General features: G+C 45.7%; 2 protein-coding genes across 2 annotated transcripts; one reads left to right on the forward strand and one right to left on the reverse strand.

Moving 5' to 3' along the window:
* Positions 1–16,690: 16,690 nt before the first annotated feature.
* On the reverse strand, positions 16,691–21,025 carry LOC136497372 (AT-hook motif nuclear-localized protein 10-like). The gene is made up of 5 exons (XM_066493165.1): positions 20,298–21,025; positions 19,551–19,603; positions 18,809–18,940; positions 17,522–17,683; positions 16,691–17,413 (listed from the first exon to the last, which is right to left on the reverse strand). Exons 1-5 carry the CDS (start codon positions 20,869–20,871, stop codon positions 17,117–17,119), a joined length of 1,218 nt encoding a protein of 405 aa, XP_066349262.1. The 5' UTR covers positions 20,872–21,025; the 3' UTR covers positions 16,691–17,116.
* A 2,401-nt stretch (positions 21,026–23,426) lies between these two features.
* Positions 23,427–24,982, forward strand: LOC136497255 (heavy metal-associated isoprenylated plant protein 4-like). The gene is made up of 4 exons (XM_066493050.1): positions 23,427–23,676; positions 23,860–24,035; positions 24,243–24,327; positions 24,402–24,982. Exons 1-4 carry the CDS (start codon positions 23,550–23,552, stop codon positions 24,911–24,913), a joined length of 900 nt encoding a protein of 299 aa, XP_066349147.1. The 5' UTR covers positions 23,427–23,549; the 3' UTR covers positions 24,914–24,982.
* Positions 24,983–26,617: the final 1,635 nt, after the last annotated feature.

A 26,617-nucleotide genomic window follows, 5' to 3' on the forward strand; every position in this document is an offset into this window, starting at 1 on the left:
TCATAACTCTGATAACATGATTACATTCCGCTGTTATAATAATAAATATTATACTCTGATATTGCATAAAAAGTGATATAAGAAATGGCAAATAATGATGTAAGCTTTATTCTCTCACTTGTGAGACTGATGAAAAAATATAGATTTTTGGGTTCTCCCTTAGGGTGGGCTCGACGAAACTGTGTAATTTGGTGTCCTCCCTTGAGTACTTAGTATCTAATGAAAGACAAGTACTCTTAGAAGACATTAGATGAGGCGGTTCTGCCACAGTGTCGATTCACAGGAGGCACTCTGCAATGATCCATATTGCACCTGCCCTAATCACAAGAACAAGGAGCCTCCGCCGCCACCCCCGCCGCCACCACCATCAACAATGGGAGGATACTAGTAGAGAAGGTGCAACACAATTTGCTATGTGGCCACACTATTAGGACAAACCAATCTTTTTAACGGGCCACATCTATGTGTTTGTTTTTTTTGGTTTAATCACGTAAGACATGTTAAAGTTAGTCGAAGGAACTATGTACTCTTATTTGGCACATGTTCTCACATGCCATTTCATGTGCTTGTTGTTTGCTTCAATTATCTAAGACATGTTAGATTTAGTTTAGAACCTTTGTACCCTAGTTTAGTATAAGTTATCACATGCCATTTCATATGTTGTGTGTGTTGAATTAGGTAATCCACTAATTCGTTACATTTTATTTGCACTATGTGAGCTCGTTTCACTACCTATGCAATATTAAACTCAATATTATGACAACAAATAATAAAACTAATAACACTATGAAAGGTCTAAAAATAGAGCACATTAATCAACACAACAACGTTTGAAGTACATGACGACAAACTAAATAACGCAAAACATACGTCCATACTTAAAGTGCATTACATGACAACACAATGCAAAAGTCTAAGATTAGACAACATTGTTCATGAATAAACCATATAACTAGCAAGTCATGAAGACTACTGAGTGCAACGAGGCCACCTTCTCTTTCTCTGGACATCGGGATTCTTCTACATCGCTGCCTTCGCTCAGAGCACACGCTCAAGCTTCCTTTCTCTCCTCCCTGTACGCATCAACACGCCTCATTTCCTTCTCTTCCTTGTGCTCCATTTCTAGAGCCTCCTCTCTGTGTCTCTTCTCCATCATCTCCTTGTCCTCTGCCTCCCACCATAACAGTTTCTGCATCCACTCATTGTCTTTCGGCTTGATCTCAGTGTCGATCCACTGCTCAAAATCACAGAGCAGTGGAGGGGTCTGCAACAAATGTAATTATTACAAAACAAATAAATTATGCAAGACTTTATTTGACATAAAATAATTATTACACAACATCAATTCCTCACAATCTTGTTAATGCAGCGCTGACGAAGTGTAGGCTCAAACGCAAAATTGACACATATCCAATACCTCTATCTATACGTGTCCTCTTCATCGGACTTGGCTACCTTGCAAGGATCACTACACCAGCACATGGGCACTAGAACACCACTAGACAGAGACAATGTGCTAAAGGCATTTCCGGTCATCCGGCCATAACTACAATTAAACCAAATTTGTTCTAAGAACCAAAAGTAATGAACATTAAACCCTAAACCTAGGGTTTTTCCATTTGTTGCACATAAATGAAAACATAATATAACACGATGATAAGAGATTACCTTGGCTTAGTAGCTTTACCACGCTTTGGCATCCTATCGTTACATAATACAAAAACTAAAAAAATCACTTCAACATTAGATAATAACGTATCTAGGGTTGGAAAATAGATGTAATATATAAAAATCAATGCGTAAAAAATGATAAGGGGAGAGAGAGGATACCTTGCTCGTGAAGATGTATGTATCAAATCCAAGTATTCAAAGTCAAATTCGTCGATTCAAGAGGGTGGACGGGTTAGGGAGAGGAAGAAATGAAAACAGCCTCGGCAAGGAAAACTTAGGCCATGGGTTTTGAATCCATGCTCGGTGCCAGGTGAAAGGATCAAGATGCCCAAGAGGGGGGGGGTGAATTGGGCTAATTCTAAATTCTCTTGCAATAATCAAATCCTACGGATAGCCCAATTAACCCCTTGTGCCTAGAAAAGTGTTTATATCAAACTAATGCACAACAACCTCTCAACCTATGTTCCAAACTTACTCTAGCAAGCAATTCTATGAATGTAAAACAAGTATTGAATTGCTCAAAGTAAATACTCAAAGTAAGTGCTCAAAGTAAGTAGAGAGAGAAAGGAACGCGGCGATGTTTTGCCGAGGTATCGGAGAGTCGCCACTCCCCACTAGTCCTCGTTGGAGCACCCGTGCAAGGGTGTAGCTCCCCCTTGATCCGCGCAAGGATCAAGTGCTCTCTACGGGTTGATTCTTTGACACTCCGTCGCGGCGAATCACCCAAAGCCGCTCACAACTTGAGTTGGGTCACCCACAAGCTCCGCCGGGTGAACACCAAACTCCCAATCACCACCAAGCCGTCTAGGTGATGGCGATCACCAAGAGTAACAAGCACGAACTCTCACTTGACCACGCGAAGCCTAATGAGAAGATGGATGCACACTTTGCTACTCTTGATTTGCTAGTGAGGCTACTCTCTTGGATTCTCAAATCACAAACACCTCACTAGGATCTTGCTCTTCTTGGCACTCACAAACGTGTTTCTCAGCTGTTGGAATGAGCAAAGGATGCTCCACTCACGAGTGGAGCTTCTATTTATAAGCCAGCCTGAAAAACTAACCGTTATGAGCTTCTGCGGGATGACCGGACGCTCCGGTCGTGATGACCGGACGCTCCAGTCAGTTCTACCCGCGAACCAGCATTCAAGTGATGACCGGACGCTGTCAGGGTCCGGTCAGTACCGACCGGACGCGTCCAAGTCGCTCTTGGATGCTTACTGTAAACGACCGGACGCTGGATACACAGGGTCCGGTCACACTGACCGGACGCGTCCGGTCACACTTTTCCAATCTGGAACCTTACTGGAGTTGACCTGGACGCTGGCCCTCAGCGTCTGGTCACATGACCTCCCAGCGTCCGGTCACACCAGACTTGATCTTCTCGGTCAAATGAACTGACCGGACCCTGCGGCCAGCGTCCGGTCACACCGGAGCCAGCGTCCGGTCAGTATTTGACCCTCCATTCACTTCCAACTTCCGAACATATGTGAATGAAGTTTGCTCCAAAGGATCTTAGGCATTCATAGGAGCTACCTAGAGCTAGTTTTAACAAGTGTGCACCACACCTAACTCACTAGACTCAACTAGGTCAAGCTACCCGTTCATACCCCCCTTCATAGTACGGCCAAAGGAAAAACAAAGTCCTAAACTACTCTAAGTGTCTCTCCAACTTCAATCGACACTTAGAACTAGTTATCCTCAACCTTGTCGTCCATCCTTTGAAAACCGAAATGATTTCCATCGTAGGGGCATGACAACCTCGATTGCCCAATCGATCTCCATTACCATGACCTAACTTACTTGTCTCTGCAAAACACACGTTAGTCATAGTAATCTTTGTATTGACATTAATCACCGAAATCCAACTAGGGGCCTAGATGCTTTCAATCTCCCCCTTTTTGGTGATTGATGACAATACCACCTCGAGTATGTTATGGAGTGAGGTTTTTGATGGGCTTGGTTCATATAAGCTTTTGTCAATAAGAACAAAAGAGTTAGTCAAGCTTATATGACCCAAGCCAACACAATGTACTCAAAGGATATGAATTAAGCATGAGTACAAATAACAAAGCTCATTTGCTTCGAAGTAAAAACGCGGAAGCAAAAGCAAATGAGCATTCCACAAGTGATATGACATATAGATAAAGCAAGGTAGAAATCACACATGTCAAATATCACAATCATGTAGATAGCACTATCACATGTATATATAATAGTATGCATGAAAGAAAACACACGAATGCATGAGAAATAGTGTATCACACAAATAAAACTCCAAATGTATATAATAAGCTAATATTAGATAACTAGCTCCCCCTAAAACTTGCTCCCCCTAAGTCTACATACTCAAACCCTCTCCCCCTTTGGCGTCAAACACCAAAACCTAAGGGTCGGTCGGCGGGGCTGCAGCGGACGAGTCGGGCGCTGAAGTACATGGTGCAAGATGGAACTGGGCGCCATCATCATCTGACCCTGAGCTCTGAACTGACTGACCCTCTGAAGCAGGAAGAGTCGCTAAAGCGGTCTGGGTCTGAGCTGGTGCTGCCTGTGAAGCTGCAAGTAATGTCTGTCGTAGGATCTGACGAGGCGACAGACGAGGGGAGCCTCTGAGTAGTCATGATAGCTGGAGCTGCTGTAGACGGACCAGCAGTATGCATGTGAGGCGGAGTAGGCATGCCGGTCAACTCGCTGAATGATGCTCCAAGACTCCTGGAGACTGACGACTCAGGCACTGAATAGCGAGGAAGTCTGCTCTGGTGAGAAACCCGTGTGATAAGGAGTGAACTGCGGGGCTATACCAGGTGAAGCTAACCACTGGGACACCTGTACAGGAGGTGAAGTAAACTGAGCTGGAGGCTGTCCCTGACTCTGAAGCCCGATGGGCTGTACTGCTGGAGTCGTCGAAGTGGTAGGAGGCTGTGCAAGCTGGGGCGAAGTCTGTGGCAGTGGAATCCCAATGGCTGTCACTACATGCTGCATGAATCCCATGAGCTGCTGCTGCATGAGTAACTGCTGGTGCTGAAGGAGCTGCTGCTGCCGCTGAAACTCGTCCTGACGAGCCTGAAACTGTGCGAAGTTTGTAGCTGTCTCCTGTGCCTGTCGTGTCTGATCCTGCTGCATCCGCTCAAGAATAGCAATGAGAGCGGGGTCTGTCTGTGGAGCAGGTGGAGCAGAACTGGAGCTACCGGCCTCTGCATCGTGTCTGCGTGGAGGCATCTGAGGTATAGGCTGGTAGTCATCGTCGAGCTGTCACTGTACTCACTCACCTCCTGCTGTGCCTCTAGCTCCACCTCCTCAGTGGCTGCAATCCCTCTGATGATCTCGTCCTGCTGAGCTGCGGACTCTGGCACGTCGGGACGACGGCTAGGCTGTCTGGGTGCCGGAGGAGTGGCGTGTCTGATCCTCTGTGACAGGTTGTAAGCTGGGAACTCCGTAGTGGCACCTGTATACTCATCCATCATGCCAGGGGGCTTATCAATCACAACTCTATGGATGAGAAATGTGATCCAGTGAGCATAGGGAAGCTGCCTAGCGACCCTTGAATCCCTCAGCTATAGTATCCTCCATCTCTGAAAGAAGGAGGTCCCAGATGTCAAACACTGTCATCTGCATGATGGCATTGAGAAGCCAGAGCTGTAAGCGAGTCAGGCCCTCCCTGTATCCCAACCTGGGAAGCAATGTCCTCCTGATGATGGCCTCTAGTATCCTCGCTGTAGGAGTCAAGTCACTGGGGTTCCTGCTCGACCCCTCACCAAACGGCTCCTTGAAGCAATGGCGCACTAAGTCTGTAGGGGGCACCAACCCTCCATGAGGACGCCTGGGAGGCTCCTGATGTCTATAGCAAACCTCATGCATCCTTACAGGCTGCTCCTGTAGTCTCAGTATCTCTCTGGCCCTGCTACTCGTCACTCTATAGTCTTTGCCGTTGAAGGCAAAGTGAATGAATCTGTGATGAGGATCAATGTAGAGCGAGGCATAAAACTGACGAACCCAAGAAGGTACATATATCCCTGTCCGTCCAATCAGATCTGACAGTCCTGGCAAATATGACAAGTATTGCCGAATGCCCTCTCCGGCTGCTGCCACAATGGACTCTATCGGACAGACCCTCTGTGATCTGAACACTACCCCACTGTTTAGATATGCATTGTAGAAATCCTCCTGCAGTGGTGTGTAGAACCCCTCAGCTGCTCTCTCATCCCTCCTCGGAGGGAACCAAACCACAAACTCAACAAACCGCAGCTGCTGAACCTGCCTGGCTGTAGCGGCCCTCAAGTCGAGGTGAACCACTGGAGGCGGACCCTGTGGTCTAGGCAGAGGGCGTGAACCCCTGTGCCGTGTAGCTGGCCTCGGTGGAACTGCAGCACTGGTACGACTCGAGCGGCGTAGCTGAGGTGCCGGCTCGGTCTCCTGACTCTCCTGAGTCTCCTGGGCTAGCTAAGGCTCTGCTGGTGGAGGCTGCTGCTGTGCTGACGGACCCTCCTCAATGGCAACCCGTCGTCCTGCAAACGTGGTAGTCCCAGCTGGACTACCATGACGACGCTCAACCTCCTCAATCGCAGCTCTGACTGCGGGTGAAACTGGCTGATCTGCAATGACAATTCCCCTGCGGGTGCCACCTCTCTCGGCACGCTCTGTGGCCTCTGCAACAGCTGCTGCTCTGGCTGTCTCTGCGTCGGGGTACTTCCGCTTCTTGGATGTTACTTGCTTGGTTGATTTGCCCTTGGATCCGGCTGGCTGACGAGGCGGGGGCCTCCGATCATCATCACCTGGACCACCACCAACATTCTTGGTGCGAGCCATCTAAACTGACAAGATGGTGAACTATCGCTGATGAAGATCAACTGTCAAACTGCTGCTTTCGAGGCTTGGCCTCGATCCTTACTCGCGAGCTTGGCTCCGAGTTTACTGCCAACTGCCAGATGAAACACAACGGAACCGACTCGCTGCACGATAGAATAGATGGATATACAAATAAATACCATATATCTAATGGATGCGAAATCCTAATAGAGAAAGCAATTTTAGATGCGAACTTGAATCGAGTGGCTTTCTACCTGACGATCAGCGATCCGAGAATAGATAAGACGTCACGTGGGGGATCTCGGAACCGGTTAGGGTTAGGTCAAACGCCCTGAATGCAATGGGGAATCAATGTATTTAGAATTTGATCTAGGTCACAATTGGAGATCAAGATTGAACCACAAGATTTGCCTTACCAAACAATGGGAGGATAGGGCAAGATCACTTGGTGAGGATTTTCAGCCTTGGCACCGATGGAACAACGAGCTTGGGTGCGAGAAGGCCGGCGAGGAGCTGAGCAGGCGGTGGCTTGCGAGACGGCGACGTGTGGCTGCGACTGGCCGGCGGTGGCGCGGGGCAGGGGCACGGAGACGCGCGGCTGGGCAGGCGGTGGACTGCGGCGCAAGGCTGGCGCGGGGGCCGGGCGAGGTGGCGCGACGGTCGGCGCGAGGGACGGCGGCGACCCGGCGCTTGGGCTGGCGGCTGCGGTGGCGCGGCTAGGCAAGAGGTGGCGGCTTGGCTGTGGGCTCATGGTGGCTCGGGTTAGGTCAAGGAAGAAGAACCGAAGGTTCGGATAAATAACCCCCAAAACGCGACAGAAAAGGAAAAGGGAAAAGAGTCCTTGACGCGCGAGATCCACTGACCGGACGCTCTGGTGGTAGCGACCGGACGCTACCACCCAGCGTCCGGTCGATTCCAGAGAGGTCCGAATCCTCTGAAATCGCGACCAGACGCGTCCGGTGGTCCATGACCGGACGCAGGCAGGGTTCGGTCAGTTTAACTTTGTCATCCTCCGATCGACCGGACGCTGAGCCCTTTCTGACCGGACGCACAGACGTAGCGTCCGGTCACTCCTTCAACAGCAGTTCACCTCCTGTGAACTGACCGGATGCTGGACAGCAGCGTCCGGTGCAGCGTCCGGTGCACCTTTTCCAGCAAATCTTCAAACTTCCTTTTACAGTAATCCTTCAACATTCCTTCGCGCTACCTGTTCCCAATCAAGTCCCAACTTGAATAAGATCCAAATAAACACCAATTGGGACTGATGTGAGTGACCTCTCTCAAACCCTCATATTTTTCAAAATATTTTGCCTTAGGCTATAATTCTTTTTAAGAAAATAGGCAACAAGAGGGCAAATGGAACAAAACGACAAAACAATATTCATGCATATGTAATACTTGTAAGTAAATCTAGTTGCTTGTCAAGTTTGATCCAAGGTTAAGCTTCTTCACACGCTTTTCGGCGGTTATCTTAACCATGTTAGACAAGCCCTATATGTATTGCCACAAATTAAACATGTTGTATATTACAATGAATGCAAGGGACAACACAAGCTCAATTTTTAGTGAAGTTACTAAAATCAAGTACATTGAGCTCATTCCGCAATCTACAAAATGTGGCTTCATCTAACGGTTTAGTAAAGATATCCGCTAATTGATCTTCGGATCTTACACCCTCTAGTGATATATCATTTTTGGCTACATGATCTCTTAGAAAGTGATGGCGGATATCTATATGCTTGGTGCGAGAATGTTGAACCGGATTATTTGCAAGTTTTACCGCACTTTCATTGTCGCACAAAAGAGGTACTTTCTTTAGAACTACTCCATAGTCTAGTAAAGTTTGTTTCATGTATAATATTTGTGCACAACAAGCACCCGCGGCAATGTATTTCGCTTCGGCGGTGAACAAAGCCACACTATTTTGTTTCTCGGAGGACCAAGACACAAGTGATCTACCAAGCAAATGGCACCCTCCGGATGTGCTCTTTCTATCAACTTTGCATCCGGCGTAATCCGAATCGGAATAGCCAATTAATTCAAATAAAGCTCCTTTGGGATACCAAAGGCCAATGCTTGGTGTGTGCTTAAGATACCTAAGGATTATTTTTACGGCAATTAAATGAGTTTCCTTAGGACTAGCTTGAAATCTAGCACACATACACACACTAAACATGATGTCGGGCCTAGATGCGGTTAAATATAACAAGCTACCAATCATGGAACGGTAGAGAGTTTGATCAACCGAGTTACCTCCCTCATCTAGGTCGAGATGTCCATTGGTGGGCATTGGGGTCTTGATTGGCTTACATTCATCCATCTTGAATCTCTTGAGAAGATCTTTTGTGTATTTCTCTTGAGAGATGAATATGCCTTCTTTCATTTGCTTAACTTGAAAACCGAGAAAGAATGTAAGCTCACCAATCATTGACATCTCGAACTCCTTAGACATCAATTCACCAAATTCTTTGCATGAGTCTTCATTTGATGATCCAAAGATGATATCATCAACATATACTTGACAAATGAAGATATGCCCATCAAGCTTCTTGGTGAATAGTGTGGTATCGACCTTCCCAATGGTGAAGCCCTTCTCAATAAGGAAGTCCCGAAGGCGCTCATACCAAGCTCTTGGGGCTTGCTTAAGCCCATATAGTGCCTTGGACAACCTATAAACATGATTAGGATATCTAGGGTCTTCAAACTCGGGAGGTTGATCAACATAGACTAGTTCATTAATAAAGCCATTTAAGAATGCACTTTTCACATCCATTTGATATAGTTTCATTTCATGATGTGATGCATATGCAAGAAGGATACGGATGGCTTCTAATCTTGCAACCGGTGCAAAGGTTTCTCCAAAATCTAAACCTTCAACTTGAGAGAACCCCTTTGCCACTAGTCTTGCCTTGTTCCTCACAACAACACCTTGATCATCTTGCTTGTTGCGGAACACCCACTTTGTTCCAATGACTCTTGCATCTTTTGGTCGCTCTTCAAGATTCCAAACTTCATTGCGAGTGAAGTTGTTCAACTCTTCATGCATGGCATTGATCCAATCCGGATCTTTAAGAGCATCTTCTACCTTGGTAGGCTCATAGCAAGAGACAAAAGAGTGATGAGCAATAAATGAAGTAAGTTTTTGAGATCGAGTCATCACCCCCTTTGTTGGACTCCCTATGATGAGATCTTGTGGATGATCTTGTAGGAGAGGTGTATTTCTTCTATTGACCACTTGAGGAGGAGGTTGTGGAGCATCAACATCTTGTGCTTGTACCACCATTTGCTCATGGGAGATATGAGTATCTTCATTTTCTACTCTCCCAACTTTTTCACCATCTTGTGGTACATTTGATGAAGAGGGTTGATTAATGACTTGTACATCATCTTCATCATCTTTTGGCTTGATGTCTCCCACCGGAATATTGTTCATAGCCTCCCTCAATGGTTCATCACCTACATCATTAAGATTCTCATGTGCTCCTTGGGAGCCGTTAGATTCATCAAATTCCACATCATATGTTTCTTCAACCAAGCCGGTGGCATGGTTAAATACTCTATATGCTTTGGACTTCAATGAGTAACCAACAAGAAAACCTATATCACAACGCCTTTGAAACTTCCCTAGGTGTTGCCTTTGAAACTTCCCTAGGTGTTGTCGCCTTTGAAACCTTCACCTTCTCAACAAGTGACTTAGCCACCCAAATTTTCTTAGGCCTACTCTTGTTGGGGGGACCCAAGAACATGACTTTCATCTTTCCACTCGAATCTTTTCTAAGCATGTAGTGAGCATTGAAAGCAAAGGGTCTAGCATGCTTGGGCAAGGGTTATGGCGGTGGAGTTTGACACTCATGAGCAAAGTGGCCTTCTTGTCCACATTCAAAACATCTCTTTGGCTTTGGCTTTGGCTTTGGCTTTGATTGTTGGTGTTGAGCTTGAGCCTTCTTCTTCTCTACACTTGCCATATATCCAATGCCACTTCTATCCATCTTCATGACGGTATTCATGAGTAGCTCACTTTGGAGATGCTTGCCTCTAGCAAACTTGCTCAATCCCACCTTGAGATGCTCTTTCTCCATCTTGAGCTTCTTGTTCTCTTCCTTGAGAAGATCATTGTTCTTCTCCTCCTTGAATTTCTTGACTTCTTCTTTTAACTTCTCATTTTTAAGGATCACCTCTTTGTCATGATCAAGAGTTTCTAGCACAATGGTGTTGTGACTTTTCATTTCTTCAAGATCTTTCATGAGCTTCTCATTGTTACTCTTGAGCTTGACATACTCATCATAGTTATTGCACTCAACCACTTGCTTGCCCTTGCTACTAGATCCATGCTCAATGCTTTCATCAATTAAATCATCACATGAGGTAGCTATATCAATCTTAACAACATGGTTAGTAGCATCATGTGGCTCATTTGGTAAGAATTCTTGTGCAATAATAAGGGCATCATAATTGATCTTTAGAGTTGCATATTCATCTTTTAGCTTATTGTGACTAGTGATAAGCTCATTGTGCACCCACTCAAGTTTATCATTTTTATCTTTAAGCTCTTTCTTAGAAGATTTGAGCTCCTTGAGTTTGGATGATATAGAATCATTTGTTTCTTTGAGCTCATCATTAGCCTTTTCTAATGTGTCACATTTAGCTAAGAGTGAGTCATTTTTAGCATCAAGTTTTTCATTTGTAGCTCTACTCTTTCTAATGATCTTAGTATATTTTCTTAGTATTTTGACAAGATCATCATAGGTAGGTGAGTCATCATCATCGCTATCACTATCATCATCACTAGCATGTTCATCATCACTACTATCATCACTCTTAGTTACCTTGCGTTCACCTTTGGCCATACGACATAGGTGTGTAGAGGATGATGGCGATGGTGGTGGTGAAGATGCAAGATCAATAGCAATGGCGGCCACCTTTTCATCGTCACTATCATCATCGGATGATCCACTTGATGAATCAATGTCCGTGAGCCAATCACCGACAATATAGGCCTTGCCACTCTTCTTCTTCTTGTAGAACTCCCTCTTTTTGTCATCTCTCTTCTTGTATGGCTTGTTCTTCTTCTTTTCATCTTCATCACTTGATTCATCTTTCTTGCCCTTGTTCTTGAACTTGTCTTTCTTGGGCTTTGTGCATTGATGAGCTAGATGACCAAGTTCGCCACAATTGTAGCAATCTATCTCGGAGATTGGCTTTCTTCTTGAGCTAGTGAAGAACTTCTTCTTCTTGCCATCAAACTTGATGCCACTCTTGTTTAGCCTTTTTAGCATCTTGATGGTCTTCTTCACCATGAGGGCAAGGCTTTCTTCATCATCTTCATCACTTGAGCTCTCATACTTAAGTCTTGCTTTGCCCTTGTCTTGGCTAGCTTTGAATGCTAGGTCCTTCTCTTTCTTTTTTGTAGAGGATGAGCCATCTTGTGGTGTGATGTGCATGTATATCTCATGAGCATTGATCTTTCCTAAGATTTGTGTCGGTGTAGCGGTGGAAAGATCACCTTGATGTAGCACGGTCACAATGTGCCCATATTTATCAATGGGGAGGACACTCAAGATTTTTCTCACAACATCGGATGGTGACATTTGAGTAAGTTCAAGCCCATTGACTTCCTCTACAAGAACATTTAATCGAGAATACATCTCATTAGCACTTTCTTTGGGAAACATCTCAAAAGAATTTAGCTTTTTAATCACAAGATGATAGCGTTCCTCACGCTCACTCTTAGTTCCCTCATGGAGCGCACAAACGTCCGACCATAGAGCATGGGCGTCTTTGTGGTTCCTTACACGATTGAACACCTCTTTGCAAAGGCCTCTAAAAATGGTGTTGCGAGCCTTTGCATTCCATTTCTCATAATTCACTTCATCGCCTTGAAGTTGTGCGGCATTCCTAGGTGCGGGGAACCCTTGAGAGGCGGCTCTAAGAATTCCAACATCTAGAGCTTCTAAGTATGCCTCCATGCGGATTTTCCAATATGGAAAATCATCTCCCTCAAAGATAGGAGGAGGTCCATCCCCGTGAGACATCTTGCTCTAAGCGATTAAGCTTAAAAAGTGAGCACGAGGCTCTGATACCAATTGAAAGGATCAAGATGCCCAAGAGGGGGGGTGAATTGGGCTAATTCTAAATTCTCTTGCAATAATCAAATCCTACGGATAGCCCAATTAACCCCTTGTGCCTAGAAAAGTGTTTATATCAAACTAATGCACAACAACCTCTCAACCTATGTTCCAAACTTACTCTAACAAGCAATTCTATGAATGTAAAACAAGTATTGAATTGCTCAAAGTAAATACTCAAAGTAAGTGCTCAAAGTAAGTAGAGAGAGAAAGGAACGCGACGATGTTTTGCCGAGGTATCGGAGAGTCGCCACTCCCCACTAGTCCTCGTTGGAGCACCCGCGCAAGGGTGTAGCTCCTCCTTGATCCGCGCAAGGATCAAGTGCTCTCTACGGGTTGATTCTTTGATACTCCGTCGCGGCGAATCACCCAAAGCCGCTCACAACTTGAGTTGGGTCACCCACAAGCTCCGCCGGGTGAACACCAAACTCCCAATCACCACCAAGCCGTCTAGGTGATGGCGATCACCAAGAGTAACAAGCACGAACTCTCACTTGACCACGCGAAGCCTAATGAGGAGATGGATGCACACTTTGCTACTCTTGATTTGCTAGTGAGGCTACTCTCTTGGATTCTCAAATCACAAACACCTCACTAGGATCTTGCTCTTCTTGGCACTCACAAACGTGTTTCTCAGCTGTTGGAATGAGCAAAGGATGCTCCACTCACGAGTGGAGCTTCTATTTATAAGCCAGCCTGAAAAACTAACCGTTATGAGCTTCTGCGGGATGACCGGACACTCCGGTCGTGATGACCGGACGCTCCGGTCAGTTCTACCCGCGAACCAGCATTCAAGTGATGACCGAACGCTGTCAGGGTCCGGTCAGTACCGACCGGACGCGTCCGATCGCTCTTGGATGCTTACTGTAAACGACCGGACGCTGGATACACAGGGTCCGGTCACACTGACCGGACGCGTCCGGTCACACTTTTCCAAATCTGGAACCTTACTGGAGTTGACCGGACGCTGGCCCTCAGCGTCTGGTCACATGACCTCCCAGCGTCCGGTCACACCAGACTTGATCTTCTCGGTCAAATGAACTGACCGGACCCTGCGGCCAGCGTCCGGTCGCACCGGAGCCAGCGTCCGGTCAGTATTTGACCCTCCATTCACTTCCAACTTCCGAACATATGTGAATGAAGTTTGCTCCAAAGGATCTTAGGCATTCATAGGAGCTACCTAGAGCTAGTTTTAACAAGTGTGCACCACACCTAACTCACTAGACTCAACTAGGTCAAGCTACCCGTTCATACCCCCCTTCATAGTACGGCCAAAGGAAAAACAAAGTCCTAAACTACTCTAAGTGTCTCTCCAACTTCAATCGACACTTAGAACTAGTTATCCTCAACCTTGTCGTTCATCCTTTGAAAACCGAAACGATTTCCATCGTAGGGGCATGACAACCTCGATTGCCCAATCGATCTCCATTACCATGACCTAACTTACTTGTCTCTGCAAAACACACGTTAGTCATAGTAATCTTTGTATTGACATTAATCACCGAAATTCAACTAGGGGCCTAGATGCTTTCACCAGGATCCATGGCTCCGAGCTCGGAGCCGAGATCCACAGCTCCGAAGTCGGAGCCACAGATCTTAGTGCCGAGCTCGGAGTCAAGATCTGTGGCTTCGAGGTACCGGCCACGTCAACGCTACCTAGGATGCCCTGCTGTACATGGCTAGGCATCTCGGAGTCAAAATCTATGGCGCTGAGACGTGTTACCTTGGAGCCATGAGTTTTGACGCCGACCCTAGGGTCCAAAGATGAGTTTACGTCTTTTAGAAGGTCAAATGTAAATTTTCTTTAAAAAATACCAAATTACAAAAAAAAAAAAAATTTGGCACGCCTGGATAGGAGGGGGTTATTGGGATGCCGTCGCGGAGCGTCCGGACGGCAGCATTACCGCTCCTAAAAGGCTCTGGAGGAATCGTCCATTGGCAGAACGAAATCAATCCCGCAAAACACGTCATCGGACTCTGGCCTGCATCAGACTCTAGCCTAAAAAAGGCTCCGGAAAAATCATCCAAACGAACACACCTAAAAAAAAGCTCTAGAAAAATGTACTTCCATCTATCAGTCTGTTCGGCTGGGACTGAAACGATCGTATACGATCGTAGATTATTACTGCTGATTAGTTTAGTGTGAGAGAAAAATACTGTTCTGTCTGGAAATTTATGATCGTTTACGACCAAACGAACATGCTGTATATTATATTTGCGTCTGTTGCCCCGCTCTGTCGATCGCTTGCCTCCTAAAGGCTGCGTTCGGTTGACCCCAAACCCGGCTTGATCTGTTTTTTTTCATCTAGAATAGTATTTTTCTCTCACACAACCAACGGTCAAAGTACTTTTCGGTCGCTACAGTGATTTTTATCAGCCGAGGGCCCCAAAGGCGTACTTTCCCGTTTATGCTTATTTGTCAACAAATTTTTACTGTAGCAAATTTGACCATCTGTTTTTTCTTCTTAAAAAATCTTAGATACTTCAATGTATATAACACTAATGAAGTATGTTCAATAAAGAATCATATATATGAAAACTTGATGTATCTAAAAAATCTTTTATAGAAAAAAATGTAAGATCAAAATTGTTACAGTAAAAAATCGGTGACAAGTATACGAAAACGGAGGTAGTTTGTTGCATGCCCACGTACAATATATGGTTTCGATATATGCATACGTTGCGTGCTCGGTTTCCCAATCAATCACATAGGCATGTAAACGATCGGTCTCACACACATCATCCGAGGGTACACGGCGAGGAGAGCACGAACGAGCTCGATCAACACCCGTGCTGCCTGGACTTCAATCTGCGAGCACACAGCGAGGAGAGCACGAACGAGCTCGATCAGCATCCGTGCTGCCTGGACTTCAATCTGCGAGCGTGCACGACAAGAGAGGGCTGACACCAGCGTTGGTACAGATTACAGAACACCCTGGCCGCCTGTCCAACCACCCCCATCCATGACGAGCACTCTGGTGGGCAGCAACAGGGTTCTGCTCCCATCGGCTTACTCGCGGATGAACAAAGAGGGCCGCAGATCCTCTCATGGTCATGGCTCTTTCCAAGGCCTAGGAAGAAAGCCAAGCGGCCAGATATGATGTCACCGACGGCAATTGAGCGCGGCAACAATGCCCCAGCTGCTGACCGAGTGGGGGGCGCTATCTCTCGAGTCCCTCAAGAAAGTTTAGAATTGCTCGGAGCTGAGTTCATAGCTGGGGAGCTTGTGAACGTTGCAGCGTATTGCTCGGAGCTCAAGAAGGCATTGCGGCAGGCCACCAATTCGTCGTACGTTTCCCAACTGCGCAACCTTAGCTAGAACGAGTTTCTGCGCAAGGGAACAAAGTACTACAGTGAGGTGTCATTGCCTCGCTGAATGAATTGAAAAAAAAAAGTTTAGAATTTCAAATGCAAAATCATTTATTAACCTTTTATTATTTTGTAAAAATGATTAAGTCCGTCATTGTAGGTGTAGGCAAAAATTTGTGGTCCTGTTACAACACACGAGCATATATTTAGTAAGGTAAGAAATTTCAGCCCTTGTCTAGGTAACGATATGACCTTGTTCTGCTCCACTACTTCAGCTGTACTGTTCAGCGAATGAACATTGTTTTTTCTCTCACAGCAATTTAGCAAAAGCATCAGCATAAGTCAAATTTAAGTATTTTTGTTTTTCAGGTTATACTGTTCAGCGATTACCATGCCATTTGTCATCGCTGCAAGCACATGCACGAGACTTCATGAAAGGAAGCGAACCAACAACCAAGAAAGACCAAACCATGAATGAATGAAGAATTTCCCTAAAAAAAGGTGTGCTCTTAGTTGGCCCTTTATTGTCTGAAGCTGAAAGCAGGTGTATTATTTGAAACACAGGAAAACATAATCTTTTGTAGACATCAAGTTTCAAAATAAAACTGAAAAAAAAAGAGAAGACACACTTGCAAATTAAATAAGAACAAAGTCCGCTTGAGTTCATTCAAAGAGCAAATGTGCACCCCGGTCTAATATATAGTCTATCTAATGCAAAGGCGAATTGGCTTTGGTGTGAACCCCAGGGGAGAATTGCAATACAGCGATGAACAAATGGTATACGGTGATGTGTAGAGCAATACCAATCCATGGATATAAGAGAATTGTTGCACTACGCTGATACAGATGGAAACCAGAAGGAATGCTCTGCATGACTCCTGACAGTGAAACCATACAGATACAAACTACTAACTACAACATAACAAGGCAAAGGCATGCACTGGTACTACTTATTACTCGTGCTCTACTCATTCCTGAAGGCTTTATCACTCTCAGGATTCCTCAATTATTGGCCCCGTTCGCGTGCCCTTAAACTCGGCTTGATCCGCTTCTTTTTGCATCCGGAATAATGTTTTCCTCTCATAAATTCCTCCAGATTCCTCCAAAATTCCTCCAAGCGAACGGCGCCACTGGATCCAGTGCATGAAGTCCTGAGCCTACTCAACTAGGTCAACTGCTAACAAGGAAGCTGCGAAAGGGCACCCATCAGTCGGTCACCATCTTTAGATCTGGATCATAGCGGCTTTGGTTCCCTGATAGTGACCAACCAGCTGGAGCAAATGTGGAGTGCAGAGGAAGCCCCGCGTTGGTGAATGTGCTACCGTTTGGTCCCATGAGGCTCCCTGGATCATCAGAGTGCTCGCTTGATGTACCATCCGATGGGGGGCTGGCAGTCGAGGCCGCCCCAAAGCCAGCTGTGTGTGGTGGCACCGATGTTGGCTCGCGTTTTGGTTGCTCTTCTTTTGGCTTTTTACCTTCAGCAATGAAACTGCCAACTACAACCTGCAAAACAGAAGGCTTAAATAGTTGTAACAGAAGGCATTGGCATCCCTATCTGGCACATTTGCTAAATGGAAATGAAGGGTGAACAACCATATAGGAATAGAGAACCTGTACAGGTGTCGCTGCCATCAGCATTCCAGCAACACAACCTCCAACTATGCGTCCATCACTTCCAGCCAGTGCCACACTCAAACCACCTGTTCTGCTTCGAGTGTCACCGTCCTCTGCAAGCAGGAATGAGCCCGACAGAGAGAGTATATCGAAGTGGCCCTGCAACAGGTCACCACAAAGGAATTCATATCATGTGAATTTATCACAGCATTTGAAAAAAAAAATTAGACTATTGCAGATGGGTTTAGAATATTGCGGATGGGTTTTGCAGTCTGTCCTCGATTCACAAATGAACTGCTTGCATCGCAGTTAGTTATTTGCAGTGAATCAGAGTAAGAGGCTATTCAAACCTGTCATTTCAGTTTTTTACTGTATTATCCTTCCTAGCTGAGATGGAAAGCTTATAATATAACTAAATTGTAGTCATTCTGCCATTCATCAGAAGTCAAGTTGACAAAGATTGAAGGCAAATGGAACCCAAAGAGAAAAGTAACAGAAATATGTAAAATTCAGTGGGTGAGTTCTATATGATTGTTACTACATTAAGATGAAAATATTGTGACTTGCTCTTGCAGTTTGCACTGAGAGGCACCAATGAATATGCGCTCCTAAGTTCCCTGTTTTTATCCTGCCTAGACGAGATGAAACTGAAAACAAATACAGCCATATATCGTCTAAAACCAAGTTGACAAAGAAAGCAGGCAAGCTACCTTATATGTGCTTCCAAAAATCAGGGCATACCTTTATAAAAAAAAGCAAGAATGCAGACAAATGTAAACATGTAATAGCCAAGAGGAAAATAATGGAAATATGCAAGTTAAGTGGATCAATGCTATATGGTAATTAACTTCAAAGAAATGTTACTAGAGCACAATGCAACTGAAAAGAGATTTCTGATAGTTGCAAGGCCTCTCCATGGTCAATTGCAGGGCGGATCCAGAATAGATAGGTATTGATGTCACTAGTGTTAGAAACATGATTATTTGCATTGTTTTCTCTTAGCTCAACAGTAATATAGCCATGAATTCGTAGAATCTAATGCCGTCAAGTGACAGCACAAAAAGGCCCTGGCTCCTACCCTACTCAATTGCACAGAGATGCTTGCTTAATTAGCATCCCAGGAAAAACATGCTAACAGAAAAACCATAGTCATTTTGTCTGGCCAAAAATGAAAAAAAAGAAATAAATCAGCTTCAATTTTAAACATGTGTTATTGCTTCAAAAAAGACCCAGTAGTAAAATAAAAGCATCGCCTGTGCTCTGAACAGTTGAACCTGAATATACCTCATATGTCACTATCCCACCAGAGGTTGCTGGTTGACGCAGTGTTGCTGTGCACAGAGCGCCATTTGCCGAAATTATGCATGTAGTGCGCGGGCCTTGTTGAGAAAAAGCCATTATTTTGGATGCAACATCCTGAAAATACAGAGATAATTTCGTGCATAATCTCTGATTAGATTGTCAGTGGTGTACAACAAAGCAGCAGGCTCAAAAACACCAAGCCATGAATGCCACTAAAATTGTTGCCAACTGGTAAATATACTATTAATGCAAGTAGAAAGCAAGCCAAGATAAAATCAACAGAACATTCTCCGAAATTTGTAAAAATATCCCCTGAGCAATGTGTTATACACACTATACTAATGAACTCTGTAATATGTTGAACAGATGTGTGCTAAGTATTCATTGATGGGACAGAAAACATGGGAAGCTTCACGCGAGTTGACAACAAGAGGAAAAGGTATAAAAGGATAACGCTAAAAATACTGAAAAGACCATGCAAGAAATGTTTTGAGCTTATTCTAGAAGGAAAAAAAAAAGGCATATAGCTCTCTCTTGTTGCTCCATTATTAGATATAAATGTGACTCTATGGAAGCTCGTCAGTTCAGTATAAAAGCCTGGAGAGTGGCTGGAATTTGCAAGGCAAGGGATAGGCAAGAACATTTCAACAAAAAACAGCATGTCATGAATACAGAAATATTCCTTGAATGCAACTTAGGCACATCACATGATGGTTTCAATTACCTCGTTAGGCTTCACAGTTATTATGTGGGGAGTAAATGATGTCCCCGAAGATCCTGAAAAGCACATACGCAGTAAGAATTGCTGCAACAAATTCTTTATATTTTAAAAAGAAACCTGTAAATGACATTATCATTAACATTCTGGCAATGAAATATGGTGGTGGTGAAAAAAAAATCAAGTAAAAACAAATATCTGCCCTTATTGGTTGGCAATGGTAAAAGGCTAGAGATTACTACAAATCTAAGCATGATTAAGTTACAAGGGAAAAAAATATCCATCTTTGGTCGGGATGTGCACATACATGAATCCTTATTATAAAAGAAAAAAATGCAAGCAACCTACGATGAGAAATACAATATTTAAAGACCATTAGACCAGGCTCGTGTTTGAATAGATGCTACTTATCCTGTTTATACAGTGCATAATAATAAAGGCTATGCCTGTACTTCACCAAAATATTAAAATGCCTGCACCATCTCCATTCTATTTTTAATTCCTTCAGAATGTGGGGGGAATCCTTTAAAAACAAATTCTTGCGCCCAGTCCTCTTGTTAAAGGCACAAAAAAGATGACATAATAAATAAAAACTTATTCCAGAAATCACATCATATACCTCCAGGGCCCTAGCACCACGTTTTCAATGGCTACAACAACGGGCCAAGGCATGGCCTTATGTAAGCAGTAAGCGAATACTTTTGAGAATTGATACATAAAAGCAAGGCAGAGAGCTGGTGCAGGCTATATTACCCAAAGCATCGAGCTGTTTCTTTTTGCCGGACCCAGGGGGCCGTCCTCTGCGCTTGCTGTCGGGGTTGGAGCTAGAGCCGCCTCCACCGGACTGGCCGCCCGCCGCTTCAGTGCCCGCCGCTGCCGCGGACTTGAGTCCCAAACCGATGCTCCCGTCCGGGCCATACTTCCTCGGCCTCCCCCTCTTCTTCTTCACGAGCTCCCCACCGCTGACAGCGACGACAGCCCCACCGCCACCGGAGCCTGGATGCTGCTGCTGCTGCTGCTGCTGCAAGCCCGGCGCGCCGGAATCAGCGCGGTACATGGCCCCCGGCGGCATGTCCGCGGGCTTCATGTTCATGGGCGACGAGGCGCCCGGCGACGGCGCCATGGGGTTGTTGAAGGCGAGGGGCATCCCGTGCATAACGTTGGGCGCCGAGGCCGGCGGCATCCCGGGCGGCGTCGCGGCGGCGCCAAACGCGGCAGCGGCGTGCTGCATCATGACGCCGCCGCCGGCGCCAGCCTGCGGCGGGGATCCCACGCGCTGCGCCGCCTGCGCCTGCTGCTGCTGCTGGTGCTGGTCCCGGCCGTCCATCTCGCGGCGGGCGGGCCGGTGAAAACCCTAGGCCTGGCCTCCCGAATCCGACGCGCCCCTCCGCCTCGGCGCAGCTCACCTCACCCGCGCCGCGCGCCTCGTCGGGCACAGTTCACATGCGCGGGTCGCGGCGGTTGGACGTGACCTTTCTCTCTGCCTCCCTCTGCACCCGAAAAACCGACCTCGAAATCGAATAAAATACGGCGGAAATGGGGAAAGCAGAGGGGAGAAAAATCCTGCTGCGAGGAAGAAAAAAGGAAAATTGGGGGAGAGAAATGGAGCGAGGTGGGAGATATATCGGGTAAAAAATCGCAGCCGCCTCCTCCTCTCTCTCTCTCTCCCTCTGACGTACGGTCGTGCTTGGTTCGAATTCGGGCAGGTTTAGTTCACCCTAAATTCTCAACTTTGACATTATATAAAAAGAAGATTTCTCGTCACATTAAATTTATGGTATATGCATTGAATACTAAATGTTGATAAAATTAAAAACTAATTACACAGTTTGATTTACTTTACGAGACAAACGTTTTGAGCCTAATTATTCAACAATTAGACAATTATTATTCAATAAAAACAAAACGACACTGTACCTACAGTGTTGCTACGGCACGGCCTCGAACAGAGTGAGAGTTTGCACAACTCATCATAATTTTCACGACAAACGAAAGTAAGAGCAAAAGAAAAAAATATTTTCGTCATGTCCTTCTTCACACGTTAGAGCGCGTGTTTAGTTCCTACTTTAAAAAAAAAAGTGATACAGTAGCCATCACATCGAATTTTGCGATACATATATGGATCATTAAATGTAAACGAAAAAAAACTAATTGCACAGTTTAGTTAGAAATTGCGAGACGAACGTTTTAAGCATAATTAGTCCATGATTAAATACTATTTACCAAATAAAAATGAAAGTGCTACAGTAGCTAAATTTTCAACTTTCCCTTAACTAAACACGCGCAGAAACACACTCTGCGTGTGTTTAGTTGAGGGAAAGTTGAAAAATTTGGACTACTGTAGCACTTTCGTTTTTATTTGTAATTAATGTTCAATTATGGACTAATTAAGCTTCAAAACGTTCGTCTCGTGATTTCCAACCAAACTGTGCAATTAGTTTTTTTCGTCTACATTTAATACTCCATGCACGTATCAGTAATATTCGATGTGATAGCTATTGTAGCACTTTTTAGAAAAATTTTTGAACTCAACACAGCCTTATTCATTCGGTTTGCTTTGAGAAATGAGAGTGACCGACAAGCGGAGACCTCCACACCGGCTGTGACACGAGCGCAAGCGACCGAGCGTGCGTGACACGACACAACAGATTGAATGGCAGGGGCCCAGGCATCAGCGTCGTGCACGGGACTGACGGGAGAGTACGAGTACGGTTGCCGGTGGGAGGGTCCCGGGCCAGGCGGACGTGAGAGAGAACAGCGCCGGACCACGGGCGCGGCCCAACGGCTCCACTCCACACTCCACGGGCGGGCAGGGGCAGGTACCGCGCGTGCCGCCGATCCCGCCGAATCCCCATCCCCTCCGCGCCGCGTGCGACGTCGCGGACTCGCGGCTGCTGCCTCTGCCTGCCTGGCCGGCTGGGCCTGGCCCGTGCGGCTTGTCGTGGCGCCCGGCCGGGCTCCTGCGGCGGCACGGAGCGGGCAGCGAGGGACCCGTGCCACAGCAGCTCGTGCCTGCTGATGACGTCGTTTGGTGTGATGTGACCAGCTGTGCGTCTCCTATGTGGGCCCCTCTCCCGCGCCTGCTTTCCGCACGGCGCGGGGCGGATCAAGGCGTCCCGGACTGCCGGTGTTTTCTCGGCCGGACGCACGGTGGGGGCACTGGGGCGGCACGGCTGGGCCGCAGGCCTTGTAGGAACGCTGCTACTGGGGTTCTGTCTCTCTTTGGGCGATGCGGGACCTGCGACATGTGCTTAAAACTCGGCCTGTTTATTCGTGGGCCTAACCGGGAAACGATCTGGGCTCGGCCCTCTTCAGCCTCAGCACCCGTTTCCATTTCCTCTGATCTCTCGATCGCTTTTCCTGCCGAGCGCTGAGTGCACCTCTGTCTGCACGAAACTGACCTGGAATTCCTTTTGCTTCCTATTGTTGTGAATCGTGATATATACAAGGTTGAAGATTTCTGGCCTCTATCGTGCACACTGGTCCCAGAGTGGACCTGGAGGTCGATAGTCAAATTATTTCCTTTTAAAACACGAATAGGCCCAGCAAGTACACGCAAAATTTATACACATCTCCCTCCACATTGACCAACCGGTCAATTTCAACAGCCCAACCACTTTGGGTGTAGCATGGGTTTGGATTGACGAAGTGAGCTGATCCAATTGAAAAGCATATGCCAAGTAGATGATCTCAACCTCACTGCTTTTTCAGTTTTTCTCAACCATCGCATGGATCGTGAACCACCTCCAACAAATGCCTAACAACCCCCCCTGCTCATCTGAGAGCCACGCCGCAGCAGAGCAAAGCCCCCATTATAACCCCCCCCCCCCCCCCCCCCCCCCCCCCCCCCCCCCCCCCCCCCTTCAGCTCTGCTCTTGCATATCAGCTGCAATGTCGCCCGAGCATTATTAGTGCGCTACCTTTTGGAGCTGTAGCAACGAGCAAAGGGGCTCATCGATCAAGAAGTGAAGTGAGTGACGCGAACAGTCAGAAATCGGCGTCGGCATGGCAGACAAGAAGAAGGTGGAGGTCAAAGAGACCAAGGTGGAGGTCAAGACGGCCACTTACAAGGTGTTCGTCCACTGCGGGCAGTGTGCGCGCGACATCCAGACGGAGTTCACCGAGTTCCAAGGTGCGTTTTTACGTGCTGTACATGTTGCTGCACTTGTGTGTTGCTTCGAATGGTGCATGCCAATATGCCGGCGATATGCATGCAGTGCAGACAGACACAGGAGCATGCGTATGATCGATCATACTGCGCCAACTTATACTGTGAGTCTCTGAATATGGGCACGCACATATATAGTACTGGCAGGTGTTGAAGAGGTGAAGGTGGATGCTGGGGCAGGGAAGGTGACAGTGAAGGGCTTCGCGTTCGACGTCGAGAAGCTCAGGAAGAAAGTTGAGAAGGGTTGCCGGAAGAAGGTCGAGCTGATTCCACCCGCGCCTCCCAAGGACGACATGGTCGTTGAGGTCAAGACCAAAAAGGAGGTAAATGAGACTTCCATGTACATGCATCGATCTCTGATAACACAGCATGTAGATTTCTGATCATTTCACCTGCCTTTCCATAGGACCATGGCGAGTACAGCACGTAGTGTGCAGTGTCTGATCAAGAACGCTGCTTCTTATGTTGGGTTTTCCGCGATGATAGCTCCATCATTCATGCATTTCTTTGGTTTGTTATTAATGCCGCAGGAGCTGAAGGTCATAACTGTAAAGCTTCCGTTGCATTGCCCCGACTGTGCAGTCAGGGTCAAGGAGATGTTGCTTGAGAACAAGAGTAATCTCTCTCTATAGAGCTGCAATAATCTCATAATTCCATCAATAATGACATGTTCACACACGCTAATATAGGTATCTACGAGGCCAAGACGGACTTCGGCAAGAACACGTGCACCGTCGAGGGTGTCCTCGAGGAGGACAAGCTCGTCAAGTACATCTTCGAGAGGACGCGCAAGAAGGGCATCATCGACAAGGTCGAGAAGAAGGTGATCGTCAAGGAGGAGAAGGTCCTAGTGAAGAAGGTGGACAAGGAAAAGGAGAAGAAGGAGAAGGAGGAGAAAGAGAAGAAAGAAAAGGCGAAGGAGGCCGCCGCGAAGATCGTCAAGGAGGTCATCGCCCCCTACTTCATCCCCTGCACGCACCCGCACTTCGTCGACTACTCGCACCCGGACCACCGCTACGGCTACTGCTCTCCGTACGGCGGCGGTTACGGCTACGGGTGCGGCGGCGGGTACCCACCGTACGGTGGCGTCAGCTACACACACTCTGAGCTCAAAGGCTACCAGGAGACGGCGTTCTTGCACTGCACACACCCCAGTGAATTCATCAGCGAGGAGAATCCCTATGCATGCGCTGTGATGTAGAGCTTTTTTTTGCAGTTGGATTCATGTCGAATAATTTGAACACTAAGAACAATGCCAACGATGGCTCAAATATTTTTTCGGCATCTTGTATTCGGCTTATAAGCCTTGGCTTATCAGCCAGCGAATAGTATTTTTCACTCACACCAAACCAGTCAGCAGTACTTTCAGCCTATGGTTTATAAATCAATCCAGCCGAAACGAACAGGCTGTTTGCTTCAGCTCAGATTTGTTATTAGCTTGCATTAATGTCTGCAGCCAATCTGAAGTCTACTGTATAGTACTAAAACAATGACAGTAGCCAGCTAGAAACTTGATCCTTCTTCCAAGCAAATCTTTCAGGTTTTCCGGCTGAAAAGCTAACTGGCTAATACCCATATGCATGAGTAAGCGTAGTATTTCAAATAGGGAAACTGTGACGCTTTGATAGTATCACTTGTGTATATAACGTTTGATAGAAACAAATAAAGAAGCAACTTTGTCTAGCCAACTTACTGGATTATTAATTGTCAACAAATAAACTAATGGTAATCAACATTGTAATTGGAGGTTCCAATCAATTAGATCGATCAGTTTTGTAAACACTCTATGACTTAGAAAGTTAGGCTCATGACTCCTGGATAATATTATAAATTCATAATTTCAGTTACTAGACAAATTAAGTTTCTGTTATAAAATATTGCTGGTAGCTTTAAAAAAAATATGCATAGCATTAGTTAGATGTGTAAATTAAAAATTATGGTCTGACTATTTTCCAACTGCTTGAAACCATTTTTTTGTTCAATCACCACAATCATAAGCCCTTGATCACAATCCAACCACCTCAACTGATAAGTAGTTGGATGCAGGGTTCTGGGATTCAAATAGCAAAAAATTACTGACCCGATCAAAATTGGTGAATCTTGGAAATTTTAGACTAGTACTTATTTTTGTTGACTAGTGAAAATGTTCATGTTTAGCTAATATTTAGCTGAATTTTAGCCAAAATTTGTTCCAGAGGCATGAAGAGGAAATCAATGGAATATAGTTTGATAAATTTGCACTTTTATATCAACTGAAAAACTTTTGGATTTGTTTGAACTCTATACTAGAGACTAAAAATTCAAAATAGACCAAAATTTTTTATTGCTGCTACAATGTTGTTTCGGGCCTCACCAAGATGGACGAATTTTGCTGAAATTCGATTTTTCTGAACCGAATCCCAGAACCCTGGTTGGATGTTGATTCAGAGTTTGACTGAAAACTAAATTGATTTCATGCACAAACAAATTGCAAAACTATTTAAGGATCAAGAACAGACAACAGAGGTGATAAGATCGAGTATTGATTACAGTGACTCGCATGTAATAGTATGTTACCCAGCAGAGTTTTTTTTTTAAAAAAGCATTTTGCTATTCAATTCATGCACATGTGCACAACAAAGGGTTACAAGTAGTTCATCAATCTATTTGGAGAGATTGTTTCATAAATAGATATATGTGCAGAGAATCATGGGGACAACTTGAGAACAAGAGACTTTATCAACACATGAGCATATAAAGAGATGGCAGAGAACATTATAATAGCATAGACATCTGAAAAGGCCAGATAATTAAGTAATACAGTTGAACAGGTTAGATAGTGCTACATGTCATTTCTCATCAAGTTAGTCATTGCCTCTTCAGTGAAGTTGATTATTTTGTTCAGGTCAAATTGTTCTTGACAAAT

The sequence above is a fragment of the Miscanthus floridulus genome, chromosome 12, assembly GCF_019320115.1.
Source record: "Miscanthus floridulus cultivar M001 chromosome 12, ASM1932011v1, whole genome shotgun sequence".
NCBI classification, from domain to species: Eukaryota; Viridiplantae; Streptophyta; class Magnoliopsida; order Poales; family Poaceae; genus Miscanthus; species Miscanthus floridulus.